Source organism: Salmo trutta, chromosome 32 (assembly GCF_901001165.1).
Source record: "Salmo trutta chromosome 32, fSalTru1.1, whole genome shotgun sequence".
In the NCBI taxonomy this organism is placed as follows: Eukaryota; Metazoa; Chordata; class Actinopteri; order Salmoniformes; family Salmonidae; genus Salmo; species Salmo trutta.
Window position 1 is genome coordinate 17,427,651 of NC_042988.1, and position 21,521 is coordinate 17,449,171.

At 45.4% G+C, this 21,521-nt stretch overlaps 1 protein-coding gene across 1 annotated transcript in view; it reads left to right on the forward strand.

Annotated features, from left to right (window-relative positions):
• Positions 1-19,685, forward strand: part of LOC115171276 (histone deacetylase 5) — a gene marked incomplete in the record, with an annotated part of 50,369 nt that extends 30,684 nt beyond the window's left edge. Inside the window, 17 exon segments of the mRNA XM_029727933.1 lie at positions 314-433; positions 5,224-5,461; positions 7,460-7,665; positions 7,823-8,107; positions 10,632-10,785; positions 11,953-12,086; positions 12,315-12,435; positions 14,317-14,366; positions 14,602-14,709; positions 14,942-14,997; positions 15,219-15,306; positions 15,435-15,652; positions 15,823-15,941; positions 16,264-16,397; positions 16,542-16,626; positions 16,766-16,931; positions 17,165-19,685. Of these exon segments, the coding sequence (XP_029583793.1) occupies positions 314-433; positions 5,224-5,461; positions 7,460-7,665; positions 7,823-8,107; positions 10,632-10,785; positions 11,953-12,086; positions 12,315-12,435; positions 14,317-14,366; positions 14,602-14,709; positions 14,942-14,997; positions 15,219-15,306; positions 15,435-15,652; positions 15,823-15,941; positions 16,264-16,397; positions 16,542-16,626; positions 16,766-16,931; positions 17,165-17,204 (2,322 nt within the window).
• Between the last annotated feature and the right edge of the window lie 1,836 nt (positions 19,686-21,521).

Here is a 21,521-nt window from a genome sequence, read left to right on the forward strand (position 1 = left end):
TCGCTCTCTCCCGCTCGCTCCTCTCCCGCTCGCTCCTCGCTCTCTTGCTCCTGGCTCGCTCCTCTCTCGCTTCTCTCTCGCTCGCTTCTCTCTCGCTCGCTCCTCTCTCGCTCGCTTCTCTCTCGCTCGCTCCTCTCTCGCTCGCTGCTCGCTCCTCTCTCGCTCGCTCCTCTCCCGCTCGTTCCTGGCTCTCTTGCTCCTGGCTCGCTCCTCGCTCGCTTCTCGCTCGCTCCTCGCTCGCTCCTCTCTTTCGCCCTCTCGCTCACACGCTCTCTCTCACTCAATCACTTTTTCCTCCCTCTTTTCTGTGCAGCAGCTGCGGTCCCTCCACCAGACCCTTAACACTGATGGGACAGTCAGTTCGCTGAACCTCTACACGTCCCCCTCGCTGCCTAACATCTCCCTGGGCCTGCCAGCCAACTCGCACCTCACAGTGAGTACTATACCGAAATTCTGAACACTAGAAACTAGGGATAGGCATGAGTACTCGATCAGACGTAAAAACTCAATCTTTAACCAGAAATCAAAATGTTGTCTTGAAGACAACATTAATTTGCTTTGACTCTAGTGTTCCATTTGTACATGTGCATTTGCGGGGCACAACAAAAAGAAAACCAAGCTAAGCATCACACAGTTCTTCTCCCTAAATTCCTTTTCCCCTCCATGTCTCACTCACTCAGTTGCGTTCCGACTGCTCCCTCTACAAACACGTACTGAGTGCACACACAAGCTCCCGTTAGGCCTACAGAAACAAATGCCTATTAAAAACGTATCTAACTGATGGGATACACAAGCTTCATTCCTTGCCAAATGACGACAGTTTTATCACAAATTCTCAATGGACAGCTTGGCTGAAGTAGGGAAATATGTTCCAACAACGAGCGCTGCAGTTTTGTAAAGATTGTGTCCTGTCTATTTTCCACTTATGTTACTTTGAACTACTAGCGCCATTTAGAGCTATAGCCCCCCTAAACATTTATCAGAATCATTAAGCCCAGGCTATAGCCCCCCTAAACATTTATCAGAATCATTAAGCCTAGGCTATAGCCCCCCTAAACATTTATCAGAATCATTAAGCCCAGGCTATAGCCCCCCTAAACATTTATCAGAATCATTAAGCCTAGGCTATAGCCCCCCTAAACATTTATCAGAATCATTAAGCCTAGGCTATAGCCCCCCTAAACATTTATCAGAATCATTAAGCCTAGGCTATAGCCCCCCTAAACATTTATCAGAATCATTAAGCCCAGGCTATAGCCCCCCTAAACATTTATCAGAATCATTAAGCCTAGGCTATAGCCCCCATAAACATTTATCAGAATCATTAAGCCTAGGCTATAGCCCCATAAACATTTATCAGAATCATTAAGCCCAGGCTATAGCCCCCCTAAACATTTATCAGAATCATTAAGCCTAGGCTATAGCCCCCATAAACATTTATCAGAATCATTAAGCCTAGGCTATAGCCCCCCTAAACATTTATCAGAATCATTAAGCCTAGGCCTACTCACCAAACAGATGTGGCCATAATTCATCCTCATGCAGTGTTCAATGTGGAATTGTTAATCCATTTGGAAAATTCCAAAGAACAGGCAGAATAAACAAAATTGAATGTCTGTATATGGAAAAGACAGATTTTGGTTTGTAACCCGGAAAAAATGGCTTCACCTCGCCAAATTGAGCCCCGTTTTTAAATGATCACTCTGTGAGAATAACTGTTTCAGACGTGAGATCGCTTTGTCCCGGAAACTTTTTTCATTTGGAAGAATATTCTGTTCTATATTATTTAGTTATTTTACATGTTTTTTGTTGGGGTTTTTTTTACAATAAAATAGGTCTCTTGATTGTGATAAGGGTTTGGGAAATAAGAGCATTTGCCTGCTGAATTAACAAAACCATTAACAATGCCATAAGCTTCTACAAGCAAGCGCCACTGCTGAGGTTGCTCCCTTTTTGAAGATTGTGTTCCACGATATAATATACATAGTTGATATTACAGTTTCAATAAATTAACTAAATAGCAAAAAAAATAGTGTGTATGTATACAGTGAGGGGAAAAAAGTATTTGATCCCCTGCTGATTTTGTACGTTTTCCCACTGACAAAGAAATGATCAGTCTATAATTTTAATGGTAGGTTTATTTGAACAAGGAGAGACAGAATAACAACAAAAAAATCCAGAAAAACGCATGTAAAAAAATGTTATAAATTGATTTGCATTTTAATGAGGGAAATAAGTATTTGACCCCTCTGCAAAACATGACTTAGTACTTGGTAGCAAAACCCTTGTGCTTCTTCTTGAGCCACTCCTTTGTTGCCTTGGCCGTGTGTTTTGGGTCATTGTCATGCTGGAATACCCATCCACGACCCATTTTCAATGACCTGGCTGAGGGAAGGAGGTTGTTCAATGAAACCGTAAACAATTAATGAACATGCACATGTGGAACGGTCGTTAAGACACTAACAGCTTACAGACAGTAGAAAATTAAGGTTACAGTTATGAAAACTTAGGACACTAAAGAGGCCTTTCTACTGACTCTGATAAACACCAAAAGAAAGATGCCCAGGGTTCCTGCTTATCAGCGTGAACGTGCCTTAGGCATGCTGCAAGGAGGCATGAAGACTGCAGATGTGGCCAGGGCAATAAATTGCAATGTTCGTACTGTGAAACGCCTAAGACAGCGCTACAGGGAGACGGGACGGACAGCTGATCGTCCTCGCAGTGGCAGACCACGTGTAACAACACCTGCACAGGATCGGTACATCCGAACATCACACCTGCGGGACAGGTACAGGATGGCAACAACAACTGCCAGAGTTACACCAGGAACGCACAATCCCTCCATCAGTGCTCAGACTGTCCGCAATAGGCTGAGAGGCTGGACTGAGGGCTTGTAGGCCTGTTGTAAGGCAACTCCTCACCAGACATCACCGGCAACAACGTCGCCTATGGGCACAAACCCACCATTGCTGGACCAGACAGGACTGGCAAAAAGTGCTCTTCACTGACAAATCGCGGTTTTGTCTCACCAGGGGTGATGGTCGGATTCGCGTTTATCATCGAAGGAATGAGCGTTACACCGAGGCCTGTACTCTGGAGTGGGATCGATTTGGAGGTGGAGGGTCCGTCATGGTCTGGGGCGGTGTGTCACAGCATCATCAGACTGAGCTTGTTGTCATTGCAGACAATCTCAACGCTGTGCGTTACAGGAAGACATCTTCCTCCCTCATGTGGTACCCTTCCTGCAGGCTCATCCTGACATGACCCTCCAGCTTGACAATGCCACCAGCCATACTGCTCGTTCTGTGTGTGATTTCCTGCAAGACAGGAATGTCAGTGTTCTGCCCGGATCTCAATCCCATTGAGCACGTCTGGGACCTGTTGGGTTGGAGGGTGTGTGCTTGGGCCACTCCCCCCAGAAATGTCCGGGAACTTGCAGGTGCCTTGGTGGAAGAGTGGGGTAACATCTCACAGCAAGAACTGGCAAATCTGGTGCAGTCCATGAGGAGGAGATGCACTGCAGTACTTAATAACCTCTTTCATCTAGACGTTCCGCTAGCGGAACACCTGCTCCAATATCCAATGATGGGCGTGGCGCGAAATACAAACTCCTAAAATCCGAAAACTTCAATTTTTCAAACATATGACTATTTTACAGCATTTTAAAGACAAGACTCTCGTTAATCTAACCACACTGTCCGATTTCAAAAAGGCTTTACAGCGAAAGCAAAACATTAGATTATGTCAGCAGAGTACCCAGCCAGAAATAATCAGACACCCATTTTTCAAGCTAGCATATAATGTCACAAAAAACAAAACCACAGCTAAATGCAGCACTAACCTTTGATGATCTTCATCAGATGACAACCCTAGGACATTGTTATACAATGCATGCATGTTTTGTTCAATCAAGTTCATATTTATATCAAAAAACTGCTTTTTTACATTAGCATGTGACGTTCAGAACTAGCATACCCCCCCGCAAACCTCCGGTGAATTTACTAAATTACTCACGATAAACGTTCACAAAAAACATAACAATTATTTTAAGAATTATAGATACAGAACTCCTCTATGCACTCGATATGTCCGATTTTAAAATAGCTTTTCGGTGAAAGCACATTTGACAATATTCTCAGTAGATAGCCCGGCATCACAGGGCTAGCTATTTAGACACCCAGCAAGTTTAGCCTTCACCAAACTCCGATTTACTATTAGAAAAGTTTGATTACCTTTGATGTTCTTCGTCAGAATGCACTCCCAGGACTTTTACTTCAATAACAAATGTTGGTTTGGTCCAAAGTAATCCATAGTTATGTTCCAACAGCGGCGTTTTGTTCGTGCGTTCAAGACACTATCCGAATGGTAAATAAGGGTCACGCGCATGGCGCATTTCGTGACAAAAGATTTCTAAATATTTCATTACCGTACTTCGAAGCATGTCAACCGCTGTTTAAAATTGTAAAAAAGCGATAATATTCCGACCGGGAGTCGTTGAATCCGTTCAGAGACGATAGAATAAAAACATGGTGTCGTCTTGTGCACGAGCATGAAGCCCCCCCTCCCATTAAGGTGAAGTCTCCTCCTTCCCTCTAAACATGACATATTTATTGCTAGGCGGGAAGTTAAGTGATGTGGGTAATAAACTGTTCCTTCTCCTTTACTGTGACCTGACCTCGACCCCCATTCCTCACTAATCCACAGCTCTCCACCCTTATCAGTGACTTCAACCATGTGATTGCCTTTCCTTAACTCAGTACATTCCAAGCCCCTGGCTCATATTCAACCTTAATTGACTCCACCATATACATTCCTCCTACAGATAACCATTAACTTCTGGTGTAACAACCAGACTGTGGCCCTTCTCCTTTCCATAGGATACTTGATGATTAACAATATTTCAAGTTTAGAAGTCAGAACCCGTCACTGTTGGCATAAAGGTAAATGTGCACGTATTTTTTTTCCACTGCGGGCCTTGTGTTCTAGAAATAGCTTTTATTTAAAAATAAAAAATGTAAGTACTCGTAAAAAAAACTGCCTGCTCCATCCCACTGAGTTGAACCTGCTCCATCCCACTGAGTTGAACCTGCTCCATCCCACTGAGTTGAACCTGCTCCATCCCACTGAGTTGAGGTCAAATAGAAATCAGCACACACTCCCCTGAACCAGAGTTGTCCTCTGATGTGGACATTCTGACTTAGTTAACCCCCCTTTCATCCTCAGGCCAATCAGAAGCTGTTGCAGGAGGCGGAGAGGCAGGCCATCCAGACCATGCGTCAGGGTGGGGCTTTGACGGGCAAGTTTGTCAGCACCTCGTCCCTGCCGGCATCATGCCTGCCACCTGGGATGCAACACGACTTAGACTCCACCCAGGCCCCCAACAGCCACAGCAGTCACTCCTCCCTACTGCAGCACGTCCTCCTGCTGGAGCAGGCCCGCCAGCAGAGTGCCCTCCTCTCAGGTACATCTACCAACATATACACTGCTCAAAAAAATAAAGGGAACACTTAAACAATACAATGTAACTCCACAACAGGTGGAAATTATAGGCAATTAGCAAGACACCCCCAATAAAGGAGTGGTTCTGCAGGTGGGGACCACAGACCACTTCTCAGTTCCTATGCTTCCTGGCTGATGTTTTGGTCACTTTTGAATGCTGGCGGTGCTTTCACTCTAGTGGTAGCATGAGACGGAGTCTACAACCCACACAAGTGGCTCAGGTAGTGCAGCTCATCCAGGATGGCACATCAATGCGAGCTGTGGCAAGAAGGTTTGCTGTGTCTGTCAGCGTAGTGTCCAGAGCATGGAGGCGCTACCAAGAGACAGGCCAGTACATCAGGAGACGTGGAGGAGGCCGTAGGAGGGCAACAACCCAGCAGCAGGACCGCTACCTCCGCCTTTGTGCAAGGAGGAGCAGGAGGAGCACTGCCAGAGCCCTGCAAAATGACCTCCAGCAGGCCACAAATGTGCATGTGTCTGCTCAAACGGTCAGAAACAGACTCCATGAGGGTGGTATGAGGGCCCGACGTCCACAGGTGGGGGTTGTGCTTACAGCCCAACACCGTGCAGGACGTTTGGCATTTGCCAGAGAACACCAAGATTGGCAAATTCGACACTGGCGCCCTGTGCTCTTCACAGATGAAAGCAGGTTCACACCGAGCACATGTGACAGAGTCTGGAGACGCCGTGGAGAACGTTCTGCTGCCTGCAACATCCTCCAGCATGACCGGTTTGGTGGTGGGTCAGTCATGGTGTGGGGTGGCATTTCTTTGGGGGGCCGCACAGCCCTCCATGTGCTCGCCAGAGGTAGCCTGACTGCCATTAGGTACCGAGATGAGATCCTCAGACCCCTTGTGAGACCATATGCTGGTGCGGTTGGCCCTGGGTTCCTCCTAATGCAAGACAATGCTAGACCTCATGTGGCTGGAGTGTGTCAGCAGTTCCTGCAAGAGGAAGGCATTGATGCTATGGACTGGCCCGCCCGTTCCCCAGACCTGAATCCAATTGAGCACATCTGGGACATCATGTCTCGCTCCATCCACCAACGCCACGTTGCACCACAGACTGTCCAGGAGTTGGCGGATGCTTTAGTCCAGGTCTGGGAGGAGATCCCTCAGGAGACCATCCGCCACCTCATCAGGAGCATGCCCAGGCGTTGTAGGGAGGTCATACAGGCACGTGGAGGCCACACACACTGAGCCTCATTTTGACTTGTTTTAAGGACATTACATCAAAGTTGGATCAGCCTGTAGTGTGGTTTTCCACTTTAATTTTGAGTGTGACTCCAAATCCAGACCTCTATGGGTTGATAAATTGGATTTCCATTGATTATTTTTGTGTGATTTTGTTGTCAGCGCATTCAACTATGTAAAGAAAAAAGTATTTAATAAGATTATTTCTTTCATTCAGATCTAGGATGTGTTGTTTAAGTGTTCCCTTTATTTTTTTGAGCAGTATATTTATACTCTTATATCCCTGCCAGCAGAGTGCCCTCCTCTCAGGTACATCTACCAACATATATTTATACTCTTATATCCCTGCCAGCAGAGTGCCCTCCTCTCAGGTACATCTACCAACATATATTTATACTCTTATATCCCTGCCAGCAGAGTGCCCTCCTCTCAGGTACATCTACCAACATATATTTATACTCTTATATCCCTGCCAGCAGAGTGCCCTCCTCTCAGGTACATCTACCAACATATATTTATACTCTTATATCCCTGCCAGCAGAGTGCGCTCCTCTCAGGTCCATCTACCAACATATATTTATACTCTTATCCTCTACGGGCTACGGGGGCAGTATTGAGAATTTTGGAAAAATATGTGCCCATTTTTAACTGCCACCTACACCAACTCAGAAGCTAGCTGCCAGCAGAGCGTCCTACTTGCAGGTAAATATAGATACAAATACACGCGGCCTCTTCCTGAAATGCATCTCTCTGACTCCTCCCTCCAGTCCCCATGTACGGTCAATCGCCGTTGGTGACGGGGGAGCGGGTGTCCAACAGTATGCGCACGGTGAACAAGCTACCGCGCCACCGGCCCCTGAGCCGCACACAGTCTGCGCCCCTCCCCCAGAGCCCCCAGGCCCTGCAGCAGCTTGTCATGCAGCAGCAGCACCAGCACTTCCTGGAGAAGCAGAAGCAGTACCAGCTCAACAAGGTAGGGGGCGCCACAAGGAACACTACTACATTATTAGAGGTTATGGTAGTGTTTGCCGGTAAAAAAGTATTGTATGCCATTTGCCTGGACTGGGGGGTGTAGTATACTGTACATGTGGCAGCAGTGTCTAACTCTCCTTATCGGTCAACCACACCAGATTCTGTCAAAAGGGGTGGAGCTTCCTCGCCAACCGCCCACCCACCCCGAGGAGACAGAGGAGGAGCTCACAGAGACACAGGAGATGCAGGAGGAGGGGGTGGGGTCTGGGCGTCTGGGGGAGGGGCGTCCTCAGGAGCAGTCGGGGGAGACGTCGCCCCCCTCAGAACGCCTGCTGACCCCCCTGAAGGGCGAGAGCACAGAGAGCGACCTGGAGGAAGAGGATGATGAAGACGAGGCCATCGAGCTGAGGGAGTGCGATGAGGAGGGTGTACCTTACGGCCAAGTAAATACTGAATTTTTTTAAAGACATTTTGCATTTAATTTTACTTCGATAGAGAAAAACAAAATGTATTGCCTTGCCAGTTTAACACTAAGATGACTTTTGTAAGAAAATCAGAGAGCCAATAAGAGAGGTGCAAATTGTATATTTATAAAACATGAGTTTTGTCTATGATTAATTCTGCTGGAATCAAATCAAAGTTTATTGGTGTTATAGCGGGTGCAGCGAAATGCTTGTTACTTGCTCCTAACAGTGCAGTAAAAATATTCAGACCTCATTCGTTGTTGAACTTCCCAAATCTGTTCCATTGACGTCTGTCTGTGATGACTAAACCTAGTGACTTGATTCGTCATTGTACCTCTTATAATGGGCCATTTATGACTTAATGGCAAGAAACTGTCTAGAATGACCAATCACTCCAGGGAGGGGTGTAGATTGCAGAAATTACCTACCGAAAGATCAGTAGCAAAGGCTATGCAGTTGAAAAGGTAGGAACGTCATCATTAGCGATGTGGCTACATAGATTGGCGTTCACACCCAGTTCGAGTGGTGGGTTGAATTTTGCGGGGGCCTGGTGATTTAGAAAAGGGTATCCCCTCTCGGAGGGCAGAGTGGTCGCGCTGTGCGAGGCATCATCATAGCTCCCTACAGAAGAACGAGAGCCTTAATTCCCACCCACCTGTGAGTCATCCATTGCACTTAGCAGGAAATAAAGGAACAAGCTCTCAAATGAATCGCCTGCAGTTCTTTCACAAATTACCAAGAGGATAAGCGGCTCCAGTTAGAAGTTGTTAAACAAAAGTTGCAAAAGGGCAAGTGGACGATTTAAAAAAATTACTGCAGGTAATGAAGATGGATTGAATTTGGATTTAGCTGTCATTGGCCGAGACAGAGAGCTACTCTACTCAGTAGTTGATGACATGCATTTGGATCCTCATCAGCGCCTCATACTCTTTTTGAGGACCTAAACATTACAATATTATACAGTAAACGGCCAGTTGGCTATGTTGCTGTTGGTTATCATATTTGGCTCTAAATTATGGTCATTGACAGCAATTAATACGTAAGGTTAAAAAGAGGGAACAAGAATGGACATGGTTTTGTGGTCACGTTCCTCTAAGAAATGCTGTTTGTGCGTTGGGTGGGAGGAAGAACCAATGCAGCGAGGGAGATTATAAAATAAACCTCTCTCCTACTCCCACACACCATTGAGAAAAAATATCAGAGGAGAGAAAAGCATCAGAATTCAGGCTGTGTCTTCTCCCCCTCAACGTGCGCTCACACACCCTCCTCCCCTGCCCTTGCTGCTTTTTCTCATTTCAGTGAATGGACTCATCTGTGACTCATCTCTACTTGGTGAATCATTCCCCTCTCCCTCCCACCCCCGCCCTTCTCTCCCCCCTCTCTTCACCATGCCAGCCCTTTTCTCCCCCCTTTTCCCCCTGCACTTTACACCAATTCACCACCCACCAGGGAGCTAGGCTGCTGCAGTACTATTTCTGTTGTGACGGGCTAGGGGGATAGGAGTTTTTAGGGTATGGGGGGCATAGGGAGGGAGGGAGGGAGCATGGGTGTATGCAGTCATTCTGTAGAGACGACATCCTCAAACCTATTTTGGCATTCGAGTCAGTGACACGGAAGGCCCCCCCCCCGCACACACAAACACTGCCTCCCTGCTGAACTTTTTTTTCTCCTCCGACTCTGCTCTACTTGTCTGCTGTGGTGCCTTGAATACAAATGGATCTGAGCCGCCCTGTACAATGATAAGAGAGATGGAAAGTGAAAAGACAGTGAGAGACGCATAAGAGAGCCCGCATTGCCTTAAGATCTCTCGTTTAAAAAGGGGTTAGCAAGGTGTGGGCCTGCCGGACCTGTGCGTGTGTGTGTGTGTGCGTCCGCGACCGTAAACTCAGCTCCCATCTCAAGGTCTTGAAACAAACCGTCCGCAGTTAAAAAAAAGATGCATAAGAACATTGTCATTTGATCTCTGGAGCATCTGGAGCATCTGTAGCGTTAGTCTTTTCCTAGAGCTCACACAGCTCCTGTCTGGATGTGTAGTGCTTCTCCCATTGACAGAAAGCAGAGCCCCATTAGCTCAGCCACTGTTTATAGCTGGGGAATTGACAGAGTAGTCTTTTGGCTGTTGGGAAGGCTCGGTCATTGTCCTGCCCTGCCTTTTGAGGCTCGTATGGGGATATGTGTTTGCCTTTGGGTTTCTACCCAGGGCCCATGTTTAGTCTATAACAGGCTTAATTTAGCTCCACCTCCCTGTCATTTTCCCCTCGTTCCATTGGCCTGAGGTGGCAGCTTCAGTTTGCAGCTATTGTGAAATGTCACTTCTCTCTCAAGTTAGAAATACTGCAATCTGATGTAAACAATGAAATCCACAGAGCTGATTTTATATACTAAGTCCATTCCCTCACACTGAAGTCCAGTCAGTGTCTCATGATGAAAGACATTATTCAAAGCTTTAGTTGGTATTCAAAATGTCTCTATTTGTTATTTTGTCCCCGATTTTTCCGACCAGCATCACCTGCAACAGCTCAATGTGTTCCAGGCGTCCCTGTCCATTTCGGGCATGCCCCACAGACCTCTGGGAAGGGCCCAGTCCTCCCCTGCCACTGCCAGCGTCAAGGGGGCTCCCATGGGTGAGGTCCCCATCAAGCACCTCTTCACTACAGGTACGCTTCTTTGGTTTTTGGAACAGATGACATACAAAGTGAGGCGATCAGGGCCCATTGAACAATATGAAAGAAGCCGTCTCAACTTAGTTATCTATCTGAATCGCTGTATTTCTTTTGTCATAATGGTAGATAGGGATTCATTGCTAAAGCGCTACTATTAGTTAAACACTAACGAAAGCCATTGGCCTTTAGAGAAAAGACACTTTCAGAAAACAAACACTTCCCTAGCCAGTCCATGGTCAAATGGCCCTGCAGAATAGGACGTGTTGACTAAGTCAATGGTTCCCAAACTGTGGGGCGAGGGGTCGGCAGGAACTCAGTCCAGCTTTCAACTTATTCTTGAAAGTTGAAATAGTAGAATGCACAAGGTGCCATTTATAAAGTGGGTAGTGCATCATCAGGTTTCCTCTTGTCATGTCAGTCACTGCATACCTTAGAACTATTTATAACTTGTCAGAAATGTCCAGATCAGCTAATGTTTTTTATTTCGTTTTTTTAGCCCATAGATGTTGTACTTTTTTAGTCACTCTACTGTCACGAATACACTATACATGACAAAATGTATAGAATTGCTTTAAAACTGAAATTGTCTTTGCAACCAATAACAAGATATGTAGAATTGCAGGAAATAAGCTTTAAATGGATGTGGTTGGGGGCGTGGGATGTTTCCCAATGCTGGAAGGGGGCCCCCCTGAGTGAAAAAGTTTAGGAACCCCTGTGCTAAGTGATGAGTCCAATTAGGGCTGAGGCAAGCATCCTGCCTGGGTGTAATTATTTCAGCAGAGAAAATAATAATAGCGAGAGCCTGCAGGGTTGGATCTGATGAAACCAGGATGGCAGGGTGACATGGAGCCATCCTCCACATCTCCAAAGGTCCTAACATGAAAAGATCCATTTGAGATGATGATCTTAGTATGCTCTGACCTGCTGGGTAATGGGGTCATCATTTTGTTCTGAGAGAGAAGTTGAAGAGGTTGCCCTGTGCTTGGTCTTCTTCCTACCCTACCTTGAAAAGCTACATTTTTCTTCTTTCTCTCTTTTTCTTTCCCTTTCTCTCTCTCCATCTCACTCACGCCATCCCTTTTCTTTCTATCTTTCTCTTGCACACTTTCTCTCTCTGCCTCTCTTTTTCTCTCTCTGCCTCTCCTATCATCTCCTTCTCAGGGTTGGTGTACGACACCTTTATGCTGAAGCACCAGTGTATGTGTGGGAACACCCACATCCACCCAGAACACGCCGGCCGCATCCAGAGTGTGTGGTCCCGGCTGCAGGAGACTGGGCTGCTGGGCCGCTGTGAGGTGAGGGCTCCCTGCACACTACAGCTAGAATAGCGACCAGCTCCGTTCCATATTTCCAAAGAGAATGTCTTCTCAGTAACTTAAACAAGAGTGGCAGCTATATGTGGAGATGAGAATGAGTTTTATCCATTATTAGTTCAGGTTCATTTTAAAAATCACTTCCCAATTAGCAATACAACATAACCCTGAATGAAATTGATGTATTGTGTTTTCCTTTACCGTGTACAGAGGATTCGGGGGAGGAAGGCCACGTTGGACGAGATCCAAACTGTGCATTCAGAATACCACACCCTGCTGTATGGCACCAGTCCCCTCAACAGACAGAAACTAGACAGCAAGAAGCTCTTAGGTGCCTAACCTCATCTCTTCATGTCTTTACTCCTCAGATGTGTGTGTGTGTGTGTGTGTGTGTGTGTGTGTGTGTGTGTGTGTGTGTGTGTGTGTGTGTGTGAACGCATGCATGTCTGTTTCCCTAGCCATTTTGCTCGAATGGTGGAAACAATATTTGCCCCAAGCATCCTTGAAAGTAGTGACTGCCCCTCTCCCCTCCATCCACCTACACACTCACACGCAGTCAGGTGGATTGTTTGAAGGCTTAGCTCCCCTGACAGGCGCAGGGGGGGTATTTTTAGACCTGCTGGTCGAGGGGAAAGGGCCCCAGACACCCGTCCACCCCCGTCTGGGTGACTCATAGCTAGGCTGGGTCTCATAGAAGAGGAGGGAGGGGGGGATGACTGGATCAGCTGCAAAACAGCACTGCAGTGACTGAGCTGTCGACTACACACACACACACTTCTATGTGCGGGGGCTGAGCAGAACAGGACTTGCAGACATCAATGGTAAAAAAAAAAATTATACAGTGCATTCGGGAAGTATTCAGACCCCTTTGACTTATTCCACATTATGCTATGTTACAGCCATAATCTAAAATTGATTTTAAAAGCTTTTCCTCATCAATCTACACACAATACTCCATAATGACAAAGCGAAAACAGGTTTTTTGAAATTATTCAGAGCCTTTGCTATGAGACTCAATTGAGCTCAGGTGCATCCTGTTTCCATTGATCATCCTTGATGTTTCTACAACTTGATTGGAGTCCACCTGTGGTAAATTCAATTGATTGGACATGATTTGGAAAGGCACACACCTGTCTATATAAGGTCCCACAGTTGACAGTGCATGTCAGAGCAAAAACCTAGCCATGAGGTCGAAGGAATTGTCCGTCGAGCTCAGAGACAGGATTGTGTCGAGGCACACATCTTTGGAAGGGTACCAAAAAATATCTGCAGCATTGAAGGTCCCCAAGAACACAGTGGCCTCCATCATTCTTAAATGGAAGAAGTTTGGAACCACCAAGACTCTTCCTAGAGCTGGCCACCCGGCCAAACTGAGCAATCGGTAGAGAAGGGCCTTGGTCAAGGTGGTGACCAAGAACCCGATGGTCACTCGGACAGAGCTCCAGATTTCCTCTGTGGAGATGGGAGAACCTTCCAGAAGGTCAACCATCTCTGCAGCACTCCACATGCCCAATCAGCACTCCACCAATCAGGCCTTTATGGTAGAGTGGCCAGACTGAAGCCACTCCTCAGTAAAAGGCACATTATGAAGGATGAATGGAGCGAAGTACAGAGAGATCCTTGACGAAAACCTGCTCAGGATCTCAGACTGGGGTGATGGTTCACCTTCCAACAGGACAATGACCCTAAGCACACAGCCAAGACAACGCAGCAGTGGCTTTGGGACAAGTCTCTGAATGTTCTTGAGGGGCCCAGCCAGAGCCCGGACTTCAACTCGATCGATAATCTCTGGAGAGACCTGAAAATGCCTGTGCAGTGACGCTCCCCATCCAACCTGACAGAGCTTGAGAGAAAGGTGCTTCAACTAAGTAAAGGGTTTGAATACTTATGTAAATGTGATATGTGTTGTTTTTTTAAATATATATTTTTTAAATTCCAAAAACCTGTTTTTGCTTTGTCATTATGAGGTATTACGTGTAGCTTGATAAAAAACATTTAACCAATTTTAGAATTAAGCCTTTAACAAAATTTGGAAAACATCTAGGGGTATGAATACTTTCCGAATGCACTGTATCCCGAGCATCTTGGGAAAAGAACTCTGCTAGGAAGGCTAAAAGGTGTGTGATGAAAATGTTGAAATATGGCTAAATAGTGTTTAACTTGTTTAAACTACAACCTAACCTTTGCTCCCTGTCCCCATTGGCTCCTTAAGGTCCAATCAGTCAGAAGATGTATGCTGTGTTGCCCTGTGGAGGCATTGGGGTGAGTCATCCATCTATCCATCCATCCATTTAGAATGGAGTTACATTTTAGTTAGAGGTAGAGATTGGATAATACAGTTTCAGAAAATGTCATGCAGTTTAATTGTAGGATATTTATTCAACATAAGCAGCACAAAGCTGAGCATTACATCACCTACAGCAGTGTCATCATGTTATCAGTGTTAAAAGAACAGTAGCAGGGTGGGGATGAGTGTGTTCTCTATTGCCCTCTGCAGGTGGACAGTGACACTGTGTGGAACGAGATGCACTCCTCTGGTGCTGTCCGAATGGCTGTTGGCTGCGTCATCGAGCTGGCTTTCAAAGTGGCCGCCGGGGAACTGAAGGTAACATTACCAGCCTCTCTCCGTTCCACTACTGTTTGATTGAAAGTTGTCAGGGGAAACCTTACACCTTAATTTAAAATGATCAAAATGTAATATACCCTGTGGGTTTGTTCATGGGTGGACACAGTAGTACCCTGATCAATAAGCACTTAGTCACTTGATTTTGTTGGATAGGCCTACTCAACATTTTTTCATGAACTGTTTCTTTCTCTCTCACTCCTCTCCATTTCAGAACGGTTTTGCCGTGGTGCGTCCACCAGGCCATCATGCTGAGGAATCCACTGCCATGTGAGTACACCCAGGGAATCATGGGTAGAGCCGGGGCAGGTGAGTGGCTAGGGGGCTTCAAGGGAGTTGGTTGAAGTTCCATAGAGAAATGGCGTGTGCGATGGTTGATACAATAATTGGCACAAGCGTCCATTTTGAGTAGCTACTGGGCAGTGGCCTTAAACAATCTCCCTGTTTCTGCTGATGAAAGAAAAATGGATGTCTTTTGTGTCTGTCTGCAGGGGCTTCTGCTTCTTCAACTCAGTGGCCATCACAGCCAAGCTGCTACAGCAGAAACTAGGAGTGAGCAAGATCCTCATCGTGGACTGGGTGAGTGGGTCGTATGTTGTTAGCGAGGCCCTGTATGTGCTAGTGTTGTCATGATACCAAAACATATACCATACGTTATGTGATAAATGCTGGTCATGTATTATTGTTCACATATCCATTGTGTCCAGGATATTCACCATGGTAACGGGACACAGCAGGCTTTTTACAACGACCCCAACGTACTTTACATTTCCATGCATCGCTACGACGATGGAAACTTCTTCCCCGGCAGTGGGGCTCCTGAAGAGGTGGGGGTTGGACCTGGTGTTGGCTTCAACACAAACATCGCTTGGACAGGGGGCGTAGAACCGCCCATGGGTGACGTGGAGTACCTGACTGCCTTCAGGTGAAGTCTGTTGTTGGTCATTAGCTGAACGAGCAGAAACATTGGCACTGATCTTTCATTCATATGAACAGGCTCTGCTTATTTAGCAATTTCCACACTGCTTAGTTCTTGCAGATGATCTGGAAACGTATGAAATGAAAATGTTGTTTTCCATCTTGTCTGTTATACAGGACGGTGGTGATGCCCATAGCCAACGAGTTCTCCCCTGACGTGGTCCTAGTGTCTGCTGGGTTTGATGCCGTGGAGGGCCACCAGTCCCCTCTGGGAGGATACAACGTCACTGCTAAATGTAAGTTGAACATTACTCCGTCTTTACGTGTCAGTTTTTCTGCCAACCTTTTCCATAGTGTGTGCTTTTATAGGAGGGTCCTCTAGCTAATTGTATATACATTTCTACCCCCTGCTGGAAGAATAGTACTTAACCACTAGAAGAAAAGCCAAGGGACTCTGTAGGAATATTGAAGTACCTCAATTATTTCCTATCATATGGGGCCTTTACTTCATAAACCTGCACAAAACTAAAATTCCCGTGCAGACATCTCCTATTTACATCAATTAACTCAGAAGATTATACTCAGTACAGGGTCAGTACAGTGTTGAACCATCCTCAGGTTTCGGCCACCTCACCAAGCAGCTGATGAAGCTGGCGGGGGGACGTGTGGTCCTGGCACTGGAAGGAGGTCACGACCTCACGGCCATCTGTGACGCCTCCGAGTCCTGTGTGGCGGCCCTGCTCGGCGATGAGGTATGACATCTGCTGTAGGAGGGGAAAGTGGCGTGATGTCACATGCACTACATATCATTTGGTAGAGATGGATGTAATTGTTCAGAGAGGAAATTCTTTGTTTTTACACCCCAATCTCTCTCTCACACTGTCTCTCTCTGTCAGTTGGACCCCCTGCCACAGGCTGTCCTACAACAGAAGCCCTGTCCAAAAGCTGCTGCCTCTCTGGAGAGGGTCATTGAGATACAGAGTGAGTTTGTTCGCTAAAATCAAAATCATCATTGTGTTTTACCTGCACATATGTACTTAGTTGTGTTTGCGTCATGTGTATTACGTCACCCTTAAAACTGACACGACTCTTTCTCTCCCTTATCTTTCTCTCCCTGCAGGTAAACACTGGAGCTCTCTCCAAAGGTTGGCTCCCACGGTGGGCCAGTCCTTAATGGATGCCCAGCGGAGAGAGAAGGACGAGGCCGACACGGTCACTGCCATGGCATCGCTTACCGTGGATACTGAGCAGGCCGCCGCTTCCACCGTCTCCACGGAAACCAGCAGGTAAACACCTGCACCATTCACTCTTTTGGGGATTTTATGTGGTTTTGGAATGGCTGTTTTTAAGACATCAGATTCATTCACAAGGCTGTGGGCCTGAAGTTCCACTGAGACTTGTTAAGGTGTAGACTTATCATATACGTTTTGCCCGACCTTCATTGGTAGGGGCTTTTATTTTGGCATGACTAAGAGGCTAATGTCCATGTCGTGCTGTTTCCTATTTGGTGTACCTGCAGGTCTACAGAAGAGCCAATGGAAGAGGAGCCTGTCTTGTAGGAGGAAACGGAGAGTTGTCACGACAGCGCAACACCTTTGTCTCCACGTCCTTTGGCACTAGCCTTCTCCTGTCATCCTCTCCTCTTTCCAGCCCTCGCCTCACCTCTTTCCATTTTCTGAGGATTGATGGACTTGTACTAGCCTCCCTTTCCAACTCACTGAGGTGAGTTTGTTAAAGTGTGTGTGGGAGAGGAGAGGCGGAACACACACACTGACCTAAAGGGGGCAGCGTGATTGCGTGATTGGTGGAGAAGCAGGAAGAGGCGGGACCTTTTGAGAAGCCTGTGTGTCTTGCTTTTTTCTTTCAATCTTTTTTGTAAGCAGAAGGCAGTGTATCCAGGAGGGTGCCTCGGCTCTGGGGCCCGAGAAGCTTTGTACATTTCTTGTCATACTTTATACTTTTCAGGAACATTAGAACTGAAAAAGCCAACAAGCAGCAAAAATATTTAAACAGCCACAAATACACTCAAACACACCTGCATTATACTATACACACTAAGTTCCCAACAGAGGAACAACAATGGGGTTGTATCAATGAATAATGCTCTTCCTTTCAGAGCATGCGTACCTCTGTTCCTATTTTGTCTGTCATTTGGTATTCTTGTGCGTCTATTCAATAATCTGTTCAAAGAAGCACACAAACATATGTATATTTTGCATATGTGTGTGTGTATATGTGTGTGTGTGTATATGTATGTAATATATATATATCACACTGTATATTCCTTTCACTGTATCCGATATCAGCTGTGGTTGTGGAGTGGAGGTCGAGCTGTGGAGCCTGCCAAGGGGGACTTACTGGCTGAAGGAGACAACATATCTCTCCAATTCAGCCTTTTCTTTTTTCTTCAGGAAGTCTCAGCTCCCTCCACTTTGTATGGGACAGAATGCATTTTGAGGTGGTTTTTACCCTTCTACTTTGTTTGGACTATCAAAAAAGGACACAAATACATACCCACAATCAAATTTACCGCTTGGTGCAATGGAAGCCCACGGATTGGACGAGGAAGGATTTTGTGGAATAATACTTGGATTATAAACTTTTTGTCTCACGCTTGCTGCTGCGACTGGGAGACTTGTGGTGGTCATGAGACTGGAGAAAGACATTTTTAGAAGAACTTGGTGCCTTTTATATTAAATATCCCTGTTAACACCAACTACACCACCACTTAGCAGAACACAGGACAGAAAGACAAATCCACACACTTGTTACTCTCATGTCTGTTTTGTTTGTATATTTGTTTGCTTGTTTCTTTCAAAATGCCTTAATTTCCTCCAGAGAATGCACCATTTTAGCCATCTCCGCAGAGATGGGATTCTACTCCTATGTCCTCTCTTTCCTCTCTTTCTGGGTTTGTGTAATACTCTAGGTCAAAGGTCAGTGTGGCCTTAACAACTGAGGGGGTTTTTTTGCGTCCTTTATCAATTCCGACCCGTACATATGCGGCTGACGGTATGATTGTGAGGAAATTTGAACGCTACAACGACCAACTTTTTACTATGTCACTTCCTGTCACTTGTAAATACTGCATCCTGTCCTGCTCTGGCAAACCCCTCAACCTGAGACAGTTCAATAACGAACTCATTGTTTTTCCATTTATTTAGAGAGGAAGGACTGAATTTGGTCACTTTTTTAAACAAACGTTTTATTTTGTAAAAAATAAAATATAAGATGTATATGAATAATGACAATAACAGTGTTAATCCAATCAAATTGGATATGAATATTATATTTGAGAAGAGTAAAAAAAAAAAGTAATGTTAAAGCCACCTAAGCACATTGTGTTAGTTTTGCAATCAATGTTTTGTCTTTTTTTCTAAGTGCCATTTGTTTTTTCCACACAAAAAAAGAGACAACCGAAATGGTGATATGGGGGTGGATCTCATTTGGCAAATAATCATGAGCAAGCACCACTTTAGATGTTTACACTGCAATACCCCAATCCCTCGAAACTGTTGCCCACTTGTCAGCTGTCATAAACCCTTTGTTTGACTTAGTGTCCAGGTGCTGTGTTATCTGGCCTCCGTTGTTGCCATCGATATTTATATTTCTCAATCAATGAAAAGTGTTTACACTTGACGCATATATAATTAAATACTTTGGAAAATATATATATTTTCAGTGGGAATTAGCACAATCATCATGCTTGAGGAATTCGTACAAACCAAGTATATCTACTAGAGAATGGTAACCGACAACTCCCTTAAAAATATGCTCTGGAACTTTGGTGACTACTAAGTATTATTTTAAACCTCCCGCTTTGGGCTGGATGTGTAGTTCATACATGCATAATCTATGAGCAGAATTACTGTCTTACCTCAATTAGCTACACAATCCCTAGTTTAAAAGCCACTTTTTTTGGATGCTGTGCTGTGGCATTTTCCTTATTTTCCCCCACCTGGGCCAGCCCTCTAGCAATTTGAGTAAAACCAACGAGCTTCTGCCCCTCGCCAGCTAGCGAAATGTACACGGTACATCCATAGCAGAGAAAGATCTATGACACGGTGCACATATGTCACGTAATACACAATTGTTGGGGCCCACTTTTTGCTCGTGAGCACAACTTTCAGAACTTCTGGCTAAAAAGTATACAAAAGTACTGGAGAATCTTTAACCAGCATACTCTCAGAAGATAATGTGTGGTGCAGAGTGCTTGTCTACATTGATCATTTTGTTTTATTTCAAGCAATGTAACAAAACACTGACCAAGTCTTCTGCATCTCATTTGTCCTCTTTATTGAGGTAAAAAAACTATCATTACGGAATAGGTTATTTCTGTAGAGTTGTTCCCTCTAATCATATATTCAATTCTCTACCGGTCCACTCACCATCGTAAGGTACTTTTGTCCCTTTTGTCACACAACTGTATATTGAACTTATCTACATACTGTAATAACTATACAGTGACGATGTTTTCATAAACGTTAAAGGGGTGTCAACGCCTAACTTCCTCACTAGTTACCCTTCTTCATATGAAACACAAAGGGCTAGCTTAGTTCAATCCAAAATTAAAGTTTTAGAGGTTTTCAGCCCTGTCATTTGAAGTCTATATTCCTCCATGTCCATCTCAAGTAGATCAAGCTTTATGCTCCAATCCCAAATGAATGGGAAAGTTGGACACTGGCACTATCTAAAATGGTGAAATCAGACATGCTTGAATCCCAAATAAATGGGAAAGATTATTTGATTTCACCATTTTAGATAGTGCCAGTGTCCAACTTTCCCATTCATTTGGGATTGGAGCATACAGTGCATTCGGGAAGTATTCAGACCCCTTGACTTTTTCCAGATTTTGTTACGTTACAGCCTTATTCTAAAATGTATTTAATAACAAATTCCCACCAAACACCCCATAATGACCAATCAAAAACTGTTTTTTAGAATTTTTGCAAATGTATCTAAAATAAAAACAAACACCTTATTTACATAAGTATTCAGACATTTTGCTATGAGACTCGAAATTGAGCTCAGGTGAATCCTGTTTCCATTGATCGTCCTTGATGTTTCTACAACTTGATTGGAGTCCACCTGTGGTAAACTCAATTGATTGGACATGATTTGGAAAGGCACACACCTGTCTATATAAGGTCCCACAGTTGACAGTGCATGTCAGAGCAAAAACCAAGCCATGAGGTCGAAGGAATTGTCCGTAGAGCTCAGAGACAGGATTGTGTCGGTACAGATCTGGGGAAGGGTACCAAAAAATGTCTGCAGCATTAAAGGTCCCCAAGAACACAGTGGCCTCCATCATTCTTAAATGGAAGAAGTTTGGAACCACCAATACTCATTCTAGAGCTTGCCGCCCGGCCAAACTGAGCAATTGGGGGAGAAGGGCCTTGGTCAGGGAGGTGACCAAGAACCCGATGGTTCCAGAGTTCCTCTGTGGAGATGGGAGAACCTTCCAGAAGGACAACCATCTCTGCAGCACTCCACCAATCAGGCCTTTATGTTAGTGGCCAGACGGAAGCCACTCCTCAGTAAAAGGCAAATGACAGCCCGCTTGGAGTTTGTCAAAAGGCACCTAAAGACTCTCAGACCCTGAGAAATTTGATTCTGGTCTGATGAAACCAAGATTGAATTCTTTGGCCTGATTTGCCAAGCGTCACATCTGGAGGAATCCTGGCACCATCCCTATGGTGAAGCGTGGTGGTGGCAGCATCATGCTATGGGGATGTTTTTTAGTGGCAGGGACTGGGAGACTAGCCAGGATCGAGGGAAAGATGAACGGAACAAAGTACAGAAATCCTTGATGAAAACCTGCTCCAGAGTGCTCTGGACCTCAGACTGGGGTGATGGTTCACCTTCCAACAGGACAA